Source organism: Sarcophilus harrisii, chromosome 3, assembly GCF_902635505.1.
Source record: "Sarcophilus harrisii chromosome 3, mSarHar1.11, whole genome shotgun sequence".
NCBI lineage: Eukaryota > Metazoa > Chordata > Mammalia > Dasyuromorphia > Dasyuridae > Sarcophilus > Sarcophilus harrisii.
The window spans coordinates 588,039,299-588,051,381 of NC_045428.1; the positions used below are offsets into that span (position 1 = coordinate 588,039,299).

General features: G+C 52.2%; 1 protein-coding gene across 1 annotated transcript in view; it reads right to left on the minus strand.

Moving 5' to 3' along the window:
* SAMD11 (sterile alpha motif domain containing 11) overlaps positions 1-12,083 on the minus strand; it is a 39,421-nt gene that overhangs the window by 24,500 nt on the left and 2,838 nt on the right. The window contains 1 exon segment of the mRNA XM_031961581.1: positions 3,164-3,345. Within this exon segment, the coding sequence (XP_031817441.1) occupies positions 3,164-3,345 (182 nt within the window).

The following is a 12,083-nucleotide window of genomic DNA, read 5'->3' on the forward strand; positions in this document are numbered from 1 at the left end:
GAAAGAGACGACAAGGGAGAATGTCGACCTTGACTTTGACCTTTGACTAGCCATGTGACTGTAGATGAGTTATTTCACTACTCTGACTCAATTTCCTTATGTGTAAAATGGATCAGGAGTCCCCAAAGAAAGCCCCATAAGCTCTGAATCTATGATCCCCTGAGAAATAATTGGGACAGGTCCTTAAGAGGCCAGAGCCCATTGGGGGACACCTCCACGGAGCCTGCCCAGCTGGGAAGGGGGCCGGCTTAGACTGTGAGAGGCAAATGTCCCTGCCACACCATGATAAGGCACTGAAGGAGGACCCTAGTGAAGATCAGAAACCTGAGTTCAAATCTCGCTACTCCTGCTTGCACAAAGAAACACATGAAGCGCCAGACAAATGGAGTCTCGTTTGATGTTCTCAACAACCCTAGGAAGGAGGTGCTATTATTATTCCCATTCTACAGATGGGGAAACACAGTTAACAAATTGGGGTACTGAGCAACCAACTGTCTCTAAATTATTATTATTTATTTTATTGGGGAGGGTGATCAGGTTAGGTGACTTGTTCAGGGCCACACAACTAGTGTCTGAGGCTGCATTTGAACTCAGATCCTCTGACTCCAGGGCCAATGTGCCACCCAGCTGCCTCCATATAAAAGTGACTTTCTTAAGGTCACACAACAGTCTGTGCTAAGGCTAGATTTGCCTCCTTGGAGATGAGCAGCCTCCAAGAAATCCATAGAAGGACCCAAGCAGCCGTTCGTTCTGCCCCACAGCCCGATCCATGATTCCACCATCCAACATCCCCAGCAAGGAGACGTCCAGCCATAGACTGAGCACCTCCGGTGATGGGGAACTCACTACCTCCTGCGACAATCCATCCATTTCTGGATGGATCTGGCTGTTGGGAAGGTTTTCCCGAATTTCCTGCTTGGCTGAAACTTCCACCCAAGGCCCAGCTTCTGCCTCTGGGCCAGAGGAAACAAGAAGAATCCCGCTAGGCGGCCATGGGCAGGCTAAAGGCTCCTTCCCGCCCCAGCCCTCCACAGGGGACTGGTTAACCCTTTGCTGCAGCACACTGCCTCCTCTCAGAAACTGCCGGGGCCTCCTGGGGAGCAGCCCTCAGCCCTAGGACCGCCACTGCCGCCTCCTCTCCACAAGCCTGTGCCCCCGCTGGCCTAAGCCAGGCTCTGCAGCTGCCCCTCAACTCTGACTCTCCCGGGACCCTCATCTCCCGAATATTGATATTCCAGTGTAAGGAAAAAAGCTGCTTATGTGTCTGAATCTGGGCCCTGCCCCTTTCTGCCTGTGTGGCCTTGAATACGGAACCATCTTTTCTTTACTTTATCTGTAAAATAGGAGATGGAATCAGAGGACCTGCATTCAAATCCTGCCCTGCCCATTCTCTGATTTCAGGAAGGCGTCTGTAGGCCTTCCTTCCTCTGGGAACACAAGCTCCCTATGGGAAGGGATTCTAGGATCCAGCAACAAGACAACTTCTGCCTTACCTATGTGCACAAGCCCCTCCTAAACCAGAAACCAGTCCTCTGATAAGCCAGACAAAGTATGACCTCTAACCCTGACGCCTGCATGTGACAACAATAACCATAACAACAGCTCTCATTTATAGAACATTGTAAGGTTTGCAAAATTGCTTTACAAATTTTGTTTTAGTAAATAAATCCCCGGACTTCAAATCAAGAAGACCTGAAATCAAATCCAGCCTCAGAGACTTCCTGGGTGACTCTGTATTAGTCACAATCTCTATCTACCTCAATTTCCTCAACTGTAAAATAAGGATATACTAATTATGTGACCCTAGACAAGTCACAACTTCTATTAGCCTCAGTTTCCTCATCTGTAAAATGGGGATAATAATTGTCCCTACCTTTCAGATTTCTTGTGAAGATCAAATGAAAGTATTGGTAAAGTGCTTAGCACAGTGCCTAGTGCACAGTAAAAGCTTAATAAATGCTTGTTTCTTTCCTTACAACAACCCTGGGCAAAAGGTGTAGATGAGGAAACTGAGGCAGGTAGAGGTTGTGACTTGTCCAAGGTCACACATTAATAAGTGTCTGAGTTCATATTTGAATTCAGGACTTCCTGACTCCAAGCCTGGTGCTCTATCAAGCACTGGGGTACCTGGCTTCCTCTTAGGTGTTACTGGAGCATTATCCCTAGTATGAGGCTGCTAACCCGTCTTTTAGGCTTCCGGATAGTACGTAGGCCAGTGGGCAAAGGATTACAGCAGACTTCTGGGTGATCCTGAATAACCCAATATCCGCGAAACAATAGCAACGTAAGGTCTGCAAAATCCCTTATCAGAATCACAATCTTCTAATAATTCTTTTTTTCTCTTTGACCAGATAAAAAAGGCCATTCTTTGCCTCATTTCTTACCTAGCCTTAATCAAAACTTGGGCATTGCCTCAGTCAGACTGAGACCCTCGAGAAGCCAAGGGCTTCTGGCACCTCCAGGGCCACGCCCAGTTGTCCCGAGATCTATGTCTCGCCACTGGACCCCTAATGGCTCTGGAGAGGAAAGTGAGGCTGGTGACTTTGCACAGCCTTCCCTCACTTCAATTCAATTCACTTGAATATTCCTGCTTCACCTTCCTGACAGACATATCATGGAGAACAAAGAACAAATGACCAAAATTTGGCAAGCCGGATGACATCATCGCTTCCTTTTTACAAAGGAGCTTCTAAGATGTCAAGTAATCTGCCAAAGGCCCCGCAGTCCTGACTGTGGGTAGCAGGACTCATTCTTCTGTCTCCCGGCCTCCTGAGCTCAGAGTCACTTCTTTCCCCAAATCTGCCGAGACTTTTAAAGACACTCTTTCCTCTGTCCCTGAAACAATCCTGTGGGGAAAGTGCTACAGATACGCAGTCTCCATTTTATGGGAGACCAAGTGCAGAGAGGTTCAGTGATGTTAAGGTAGAACTAGAATCTGGATCTCTCCAACTGCCAAACTGGCCAGCGCAAGCGCCTTGCGGGATGTGACTAAGGGACAGAGCTGAGCAGATATACTCAAAATCTCTTCCCACAGCTTGGAACCGTAGGCTTGGACAATGCTACTTTTCACGCCCACCTCCTGGGTTCTCCCTCCCAAAAGGCCCCAATTCTACCATGTCATCCTGGGGGCCGGACCCAGGGCCTTCTCCCTCTAGAGCAGTACCTTCTCTTCATGATACTGATGTGCACGTCGTCTTCCTGCTTCACATCTGGCCGATGCCCATGGGCCGGGCTGCTCCCGTCACTGTCCCCATCACTGGCTGAGAAAATCGAACTCAGCTCCTTCTTTGGGATCCTGGTGGGGGGCAGCGGGATGGTTCTCTTCTCAGCCAGACGACCCCGGTTCTAGGAGGGAAGTGGAGAGAAACAGGTCACTCTGGGCTCTCTGCCCCCGGGGTCAAGACCTGTAGGAGCACGGCATTCTTATAGGCTCCTTGTGACCCTGGGTAGAGGAAGGGGATAAGACCCCAGGGGGCCTTAGGGGTAGCTTCCTGTCTTCTGGAATCCCAACTTTCTCCACTCCCAATACCACAACCTCCTTGCGTCTGTATTTCTATCCTAAGTGTACAATAAGCGGTTAAATTTTTTTTCACTCATTCGTGAGGCATCTAAGTGGCACAGACAAGATGGCTGCCCCTTACCCTGCCCAGGGACCCGGGATCTCAAAATCACTTTGATGTCTTTCTATGATCTCCCATAAGCTCAGCTCCAGCTCAGACTCGGGAAGTAGTCCTGGCTCTTGGGGAGGGGGGTAAAAAGAATCCCAGGTTCAGTAGTTGGCAGGGTTCAGAACAAAGGTCGCCAAACCCTAACTCTTTTTTTTGTTTATTTGTTTGTTTGTTTGTTTTGCTGAGGCAATTGGGATTAAGTGACTTGCCCAGGGTAGCACAGCCAGGAAGTGTTAAGTGTCTGAAATCAAATTTGAACTCAGGTCCTCCTGACTTCACCTATCTCCTAATAACTTATTTCCCTACTCTTTTGTGACTGAGGAACCCCAGTAAAGTGTAAGCTCTTGGAAGATATGAATCTGTTCTTCTCCATTCTTCCCCCCTTAGTTCCCAGAACAGTGCTTGGGAAATATCTAGTACAGTTGTATACTAAGAAAAAAAAAACACTCCCATGTGTTTTCTATGACACATGTATCACTTGACATGGTATGGGGCAGTGATTTGGGATCAGGGAGATCAGATCACAAATCAACAATTATGTTCCACATCAGGGCTTTCCATCCCGAGCTTTGGTCCTTCCCGGGCAGCCACCACCCCTACTCCCTCACTTGTCGCTGGCTCTACTTGGAAGCATCTCTTCCCGAGCCCCCAACAAGCCACCGGGATCCTTCCTCAGTAAGAATCCGCTTAGTTTTCTGCTGATCAACTCCCACCGAGTCCCACCGATGAAGAAGCTGAGATCCAGAAAGGTTAAATCCTTTGCTTAAAGCAACACAGTAAATCTTGAAGCTAATATCCAGACCCCGTCTGGCCGTCTTTCCCTAAAGTCTCCTTCTTTTCCTGATCTTGACCTCAGTCAGGACCTTTTGTCTCAGGTCAGTCAACAACAGCGATCAAGAAACATTCATTAAAATGCCTAATACATGCGGGGCATTGTGGGTACACACTGAGCTAGATGCTGGAGAAGCAAAATCAACACGACTCGGTCCCTCAAGCCCTAAAGCAGTTAGTTCATCCCACCTGGCCTTGTTCCTCGGACTGACCTTTCAGTCTCACAATTAGTCTCCGGAATCACCCTTTGAGCTAATGATCCCATTGCTTTATGACCCCAAGAAGGTCAGAGATAGAAAGAAAGGCCCCATGGGATGAAAATATCAATGGTGACACTTTTGGGGGATGAGAGCTAGAATATGGAAGTGTTGAGCATAGTGTGGTCCACGGTATAATATACAACGATAAGTATGAACGTCAGAGCTGTAAGAAACAATGAATTCCCAGCAGCCTGGGAGGCTCTCTACGAACTGATACAATGTAAAGCAAGTAGAACCAGAGAAAGTCTAGATACAATAACTATAAGGATGTAAACAGAAAGAAAAAGAGACAAGGAAACCAAACACGAAGGAAGTATAATCAGCAGGCCTAGAGCGGAAGAGAAGATGAAACAATGTATTCCCCTCCTTTGTTTTCAGAGACACAGTTCTCTGTGCAAAATGCTACCTATACCATCAGACCCAGCAGGCCAGTTGTTGCTAACATGCTTCCTCATCACTTCTTTCTTTGTTATAAGGCTCAGTCCAGCGTTCAGCATACAGGAGGCACTTAATAAATGCTTGTTGACTTGGGATGGATTATAAACAATAAACAAATAAAAACAAATGAATGAATGAATAAAAGAGAAGAGAGAGGAGAGCCATGTTTGAAAATGAAGGTGATATAAAAAAGAGAAGATAGCAACTACCAATTCTAAATATTTCAAAAACCCTTTAGGAATTGTGTACCCCACACCCAAAATAAATGGGGTATGACCGTACACTCATGTTTTGACCCTGGTCTTCTGCTGATTTGCCTGGATTTCTAGTCCCAACTGACTATAAGGCGGGCGGGCCTGTCCCACCTGGACCACTTCTCTGTGAATCAAGTGCTCAGATGGTTGTTTGTTTGACCCCAGAGAACAGAAGAAGCCCAATTTGTCTTCCACGTGCCAAGGTCCTGTGGCAGTAGGGAGGGAGTGCCCAGGAGGTGGGGCACTAGAGGGGAGAGCTGGTGGTCGTTCTAGGCCAATGCTGGCACACCCCACTTGTGCCTCACCCCAACCCCAGAACACAGGCACAAAGGTGGTGAGGGCCCTTTGGCGAATCACACAGCTAATTCCTCAGGCTTTCAGAAAAGGTTTCTGGGAGCTGTTGTGGATGTGGCGGGGAGCATCCCGCACACATGTGGCCTTTGTGGCATGTGGCACACATGTGGCACGTGGCGTAGCGTGGTACGGGCTCATTTTCCTCATGGGGATAATAGCAGCGTCTCGCTTCCAGGGTTGTTTGGGAGAGCGAATAGCGCTACATGCAAAGAATTCTGCATCCATTAAACTGTCATATGTGTTAGGAATTTCTATGTTGTTCTGCATCTGACACAGGGATGGGGTGCACGTGTGGGAAGCAGCACGCAGAAACACGGAGGGGCGCGGCGAGCCACCGGGAGCGCCCCGAACTGGGGCTGGGCTGCCGCAGGCTCACGGCCCCCTCTCTGCTGGTTATACCGAAGAAAAGTTATCGATCATCATGTGGCTGGGGGTGGAGGTAGGGGGGCGGTCCCTCTGACTTATTTAATAATGGCTGGCTGGGGCCTCCAAATGCCCAATTCCCTCCCATCTCCTTCAATCACTGCCTCTCCAGCCCCGCCTGGTCTGCCCCCCACGGCCTCGGCCACCAGCCTCCTAGGCCCCAGCTCCAGCTCCCTCGTCTCCCGTCACCAGGGCAACGCAGCCCCTCACATCCATCTGGGAGGCGGCAGGAAGGGAAGGCGGGAGGTTCTGAACCTCGGGGGCGGCAGGGGGGGGCTGGAGCATTCAGAAAGCCAGGCTGGGCACTGGTCTGGGGGTGGAGGGAGAGGGAGAGAGAGGGAGGGACGGATAACCAAAAGGGAGGAGAGAAGCAGCAACAGAGATAGAGACACATACGTACACAGAGGAAAGGGGGGAGATAGAAGAGAGACAGAGAGACAGACTGAGAGACAGAGACAGAAAGAGAGTGACAGAGAGGAAGAGACAGAAAGAGAGAGTGACAGAGAAAGAGATACAGGTAGAGAGAGGGGGGGAGGGAGGGAGGGGGAGAGAGAGAGAAAGAGGAAAAGAGAGAGAGACAGAGAGAGAGAGAGAGAAAGAGAGAGAGGGGGGAATTTAGAGGGGAAGAGAAAGAGAAAAAAGAGAAACAGAGATAGACAAAGAGAGACAGAAGAGAAGGAGAGAGGAGGGAGGGAAGCAGGAAAGGTAAAGGAAAGGGAAGGAGACCAAAATAGAAAAGAAAGAAAAGAGAAAGGAAAAGGAGAAGGGGAAGGAGGGAGGAGAAAGAGAAAAGGAAAAGAAAGGAAGAAAGAAGAAAAGGAAAAGGAAGAAAAGGGAAAGAAAAAGTAGAACAGGAAAGAGAAAAAAGAGACACAGGAAAAGAAAGAGAAAGGGAAGAGAAACAGAGAAAAAAAAACAGATAAAAGGAAAAGAGAGAAGGAGAGAAAAGAGAAAAGGGAAGGGAAGAAAAGGAAAAAAGGGACAGAGGAGAGGAAAGGAGAAGGAGAAAGCGGCGGAAGGATAAAGGCACAAAACAGGCGGAAAGGAGAAGCACAGGACTGGCTGGCCCACTCCCCTGGCCCCAGACCCCCGGCACAACCCCATCTGTTCCCCAAAGGCAGACTCCCGGAGCCCCAGGGCAGCCCTGCCACCTGGCCAGGAACCGGGACTCACCCCCGCCCCTCAGGGAGGCCTGGCTGACAGCAGGTCCCTGCAGGGGGTGGGGAGCTGTTTTGCCCCCAGGCTCAATCTCTCACATGTAAGAAAAGCCTGCATCGAGGCTTGCTAGATCCCTCCCCCACAGCATCCCAAGCCCACCGGCGGAGAAGCAGTAGCCCCCCCTTACAGATGAAGGAACACTCAGTGACTTGCCCAAGCTCACACAGCTCCTGGGCATCGGAAGCAGCACCGGCTCTTCCTGAGCCCGCTGGCATTGCCTCCAAAGGACCAAGACACAAACAGGCACTGAATGTGGGCAAACATGATCCCCAGCAGCGCCTCCCACCGGTGTACACGCGCTTCCACCTGCAAAGCCGTGTCTGGGACACAGAGCGAGCCGCCTCAGCAGGCTCCACCAGGCCCTCCGGCCATGCTGCTGGCCCTGGGGGTCCCCGGGGAGGAGCCGGTGCCCAAGGCCCAAGGCTGCCTCCTGGTCCTGCCCCAGCCTTCCTCAGGGCCATGCTGACAGTGACAAGCATTGACCTAGACAGAGCAAGCCAAGTGCCAGCCTCCCTGGCATTCACAAATAAAGCCTCTCCAGCTTCCAGAAGGCAGGTCTCTGTGGGGACGGGCGCCCACCATCCACGCCCCTCTGGGCTACGCCAAGGTCCGGGGTGCAGAGCGGGGTTACCGTGGGGGGGGCGGACAGAGACCCGCGCATCTTATTCCAACTGGTCTGATGAAAATAAAGTGTTTTTTAAAGTGAGACAGAGAAAGAGAGAAGAGAGAAAAGAGATGGAGAGAGAAGGGGGAGAGAGAGATGGGGAGAGACACAGACAGAAAGATGGAGAGACTGAGAGAGACAGAGGCAGAGAGACAGAGAAAAAGAGAGAAACACAGAGACAGAGAAAAGAGACAGAGAGAGGGGAGAAAGAGATGGAGAGACAGAGAGGGGAGAGACAGAAAGGAGACAAAAACAAAGAGAGAGAGGGAGGAAGAGATAAAGGACAAAGGGAAAAAGTGATGGAAAGAAACAGAGAAAGAAAGACAGAGAGAGGGAGAGAAGAAGAGAAGAGACAGAGACAGAGACAGAGAGACAGAGAAAGAGAGAGAGAGAGAGAGACAGAGACAGAGGCAGAGACAGAAACAGAGACAGAGATAGAGAGAGAAAGGACACAAAGGCAAGAGAGAGAGAAAAGAGATGGGGAAAGAGAGAGATGGAGACAGAGACAGAAAGAGATGGAGTGACACAGAAAAGAGACCGACAGACGGACAGGCAAACACAGAGAGAAGAGACAGAGAGAATAAAAGGAGCGGGGCAGGAAGAAGCGGCTGAGAGGCGTCTCCCTTACTCGGGGCCTGGGCCCCCAGCTCGGAGCCAGCTCAGCCTCTGGGCAATGATGCACTCATGCAGGGGAGGGAGGGAGGGAGGACTGACAAGCGAGGCTGAGCTCAGACATCTGCATCCTCTCCCTCACCTCCCCTCGGTGGAACAAGTGGAGGGCGGGCGGGTGGGCAGGCGGATGAAGAAGAGATGACGGGTAATTTCCATGCAGCTCATTAATTACCAGCAGAGGGGGTCCCTCTGGGCACCAGGGATGGTAGGCAGAGCCGGGCCTGCTGCGGGGGGAGCGTGATGATCCCCGGATCTCCCAAGCAGGGCGGGGCAGCGGGGAGTTCCACCAGAGCCTCCAACCCCGGGGCCTCTGACCTTTGATCCCTGGCATGTAACCAACCAACACCCCCGTTCCGGTTTCTGCCATCAACAGGTGCTCGGATAAGACAGATGCTTTCTGCACAAAGGAGGAAACTGAGGTCTCCCTGGTTCTCCATCCAGATGACCCTCATCTGTTCTTTCCATGCCCTGTACGAGCTAACATGTCTTCTGGATGGGCTCCATGGACCTGCTTGTCCTCAGGATCTGGGAAATGGAGCCCCAGGGTCTGGGTGCAAATCCTGCCTTTGATTTTATACCCACCCCACCTCAAGAAAGTTTGCTTCTCTATGATATCATTGGATGGTTGGCTCCAGGCTCCAAACAGCATGAACAAATTTCCATTTATGGAGGGAGGGAGAGTTGTTGTCTTGCCCGGACTAAGGTGTGAGGGGAGGGAGATGTTACCAGGCTCCCATAGAGCTGGAGGCAAGAAGGGAGGCCTGAGCCCTGAAAGCCAGCGGCTGGCATTCAGCATCGTGGCAATCTCGGACTCCGTGGCGCCTCGGGGAACAGCCCAGGCCTAAGGGTTACTCTTTGTGACGCTGGCCAAAGGCAGGAAAGGCATGCTGGGAACCAGAGTGCCTGGGTCCTGCCCCAGCTCCCTTGCAGAAGTGGGAGCTTAGGATTTAGAGTAGAAAGGGCTCTTGGAAAACATCAAGTCCAACCCCCTGCAGCTTCCAGAAGAGCTAAATGAGACCCAGCCCGCAGATGGGACATGGCCAGAGTTCCACAAAAGGGATTCAAAGTCCGGTCCAGTTCCCATAGTCCTCACTGCCCCGTGCCCCTGCACCGGTGAGCTGAAGCCGAGGCCGGGATAGAGGAGGGAGATGCCCCTGCGTTACCTTACGAGAAAGGGGAAAGGAATCCCCAGCAGGAAGGTGAGTCAGACTTTCAAAGTGAAAGGCCTGTGCCCCTGGTCACAAGGGGAGGGCGTCGGGATCCCTTCAAGCCCCCCCAGAACCTCCCCACGGGGTCAGAAAGAGATTCGATTTCACATTTGACTGGTGCCTGCACCTACAAAGACCTTGAGATGTGGGGGAAACCTCTCCGGGGAAGCGGAATATAGGAAAAACTGGGGTTCCCCCCACCCCAACAGGAAACGTGGGTGGAGAGCTCCTAAGAGGCCCCAAGCAGCTGCACTGAGAGGAGGAGAGAGGAAAAAACAGAGACCAGAGCACCCCCTTACGCCCGGGGCCTCCTCTTACGGCTCCTCCGCCCCCCAAGTCAAATTGCTACTCAATCTGTAGGGGGAAAAACTACGACTTCAAGGCTACCAAGTTTGTGAGAGCGGCTCGGGTCTGCACAAGGGCATCCCCCTTCCCGCATGTCCCTCCCTTACTACACTACTTGTTCAAGCATCTATCGGGCATCTGTTCCTGAGCTCCTCCACCCGCACTCACCACAGGGAGAAATTCTCTCCTGGGCCAATTCAGGTTATGGGTTTTTTTGGCTAAACGATTGGGGTTAAGTGACTCGGCCAGGGTCACACAGCCAGGAATATTATGTGTCTGAGACCAGATTTGAGCTCAGGTCCTCCTGACTCCAGGGCTGGTGCTCTATTCACTGAGCCATCTAGCTGCACCCTCTCCCCAATTCAGGTTAAGTGACTTTTCCAAGATCACCAGCATTATGCTTACTCGCTATCTGATCTTGAGGAAGTCAAGTCATTTCCTGAGCCCTCAGTTTCCTCTTCTGTACAATGACTGCTGTTGGACTTGAGGGCCTCTGAAGGGCCTCTCAGCTGTAGGTGGCTGTGAATGGCCCCCTCCCAGCTCGCACAGGCCTGCTGGGTGACCACCCCCTTGACCTCATGCACCCACGTTCTGTTTCCGCCAGGACCAGAGGCCGGAACCCGGCCTCCTTGCCTTTACACTGGCCTTGTTCAAGGCTCACCCAGGGTCCCTCTTTCTCCCAGTATCCAGGCCAGGCACCCCGCTCTCACACATGACGGGTACACTGCAGACATCCCGGCGGAGGAGGGGTTGCCCTCCTATGGAACAGCCGCCCTGGCACACACAATGGGCACTGCTTCGGTCACACGCTAAGGGCTCCACGGCTATGTGAGCGCAGCACAGAGCACAGAGGTGCAGGCCCCTGCCCTCAAAGGGCACCGAGGCCTGGGCCCTTCTCTCACAATGCACACACCGGGGGCACGTGCCCTCACATACCAAGCATGCCCACACTAGGGTCATGGCCCTCAAATGCCAGGGATGCTTGGGAGCTCCGCCCTCACATGCCCAGACTGGAGGCTCCGCCCTCACATACCCAGACCTCATAGTAACTGATGCCCGAGGCCCTTCCTTCACATCCCAAAGATGCCCAGGTCAGGGGCACACGCCCTCGAATGTCACCATCGTCACACACCACGGATGAGCAGACCAGGGCCTCTCAAGTGCCATGGATGCTTGGGACTGCTCTCCCCCCTACAGATTTCCGGATTGGGAACATCTCCCTCCTTCATACATCACTGGAGCTCTTGGGGGGCACCTTCCAGGTACCCCTCTGGCAGGACTGTGTCCGGATCTGGCCCCAGAGATTGAGTCCAGAGACCGTGCCCTCTGGACACTGATGGCCCACCTGGTTACCAAAGATCGCCCCCTCCCCCAATTGCCTGAGGACCCGGGAGGAGCAAAGCATGACAACATCACCCTCCAGGCTGTTGTCTTTCATCACCACCCTCATTACTCGAGCTTGCACCATTGCTGCCCCCGCCCGTGAGGACTGGGTCCTGGGCTTTGACCCCGGTGCCTGGGTCTGGAGCTTGCTCGCTGTGTGACTTGAATCCCAGGCCCTTAGGCCTCCGACTTCTAGGTCCGGAAAGTCTTCCTTAGTGGGAAAGGCAATGGACTTGATCAGAGGCCCCGGCTAGCTGATGTAAGCCTGTGACCCGACTTAGTCTCTCCGCCCGTTTTGTCCTTTGCAGAACCGAGAGGGCAGCAGCAGAAGGCCCCAAGGAACCCTCAGCTGTCCCCCATGAGCC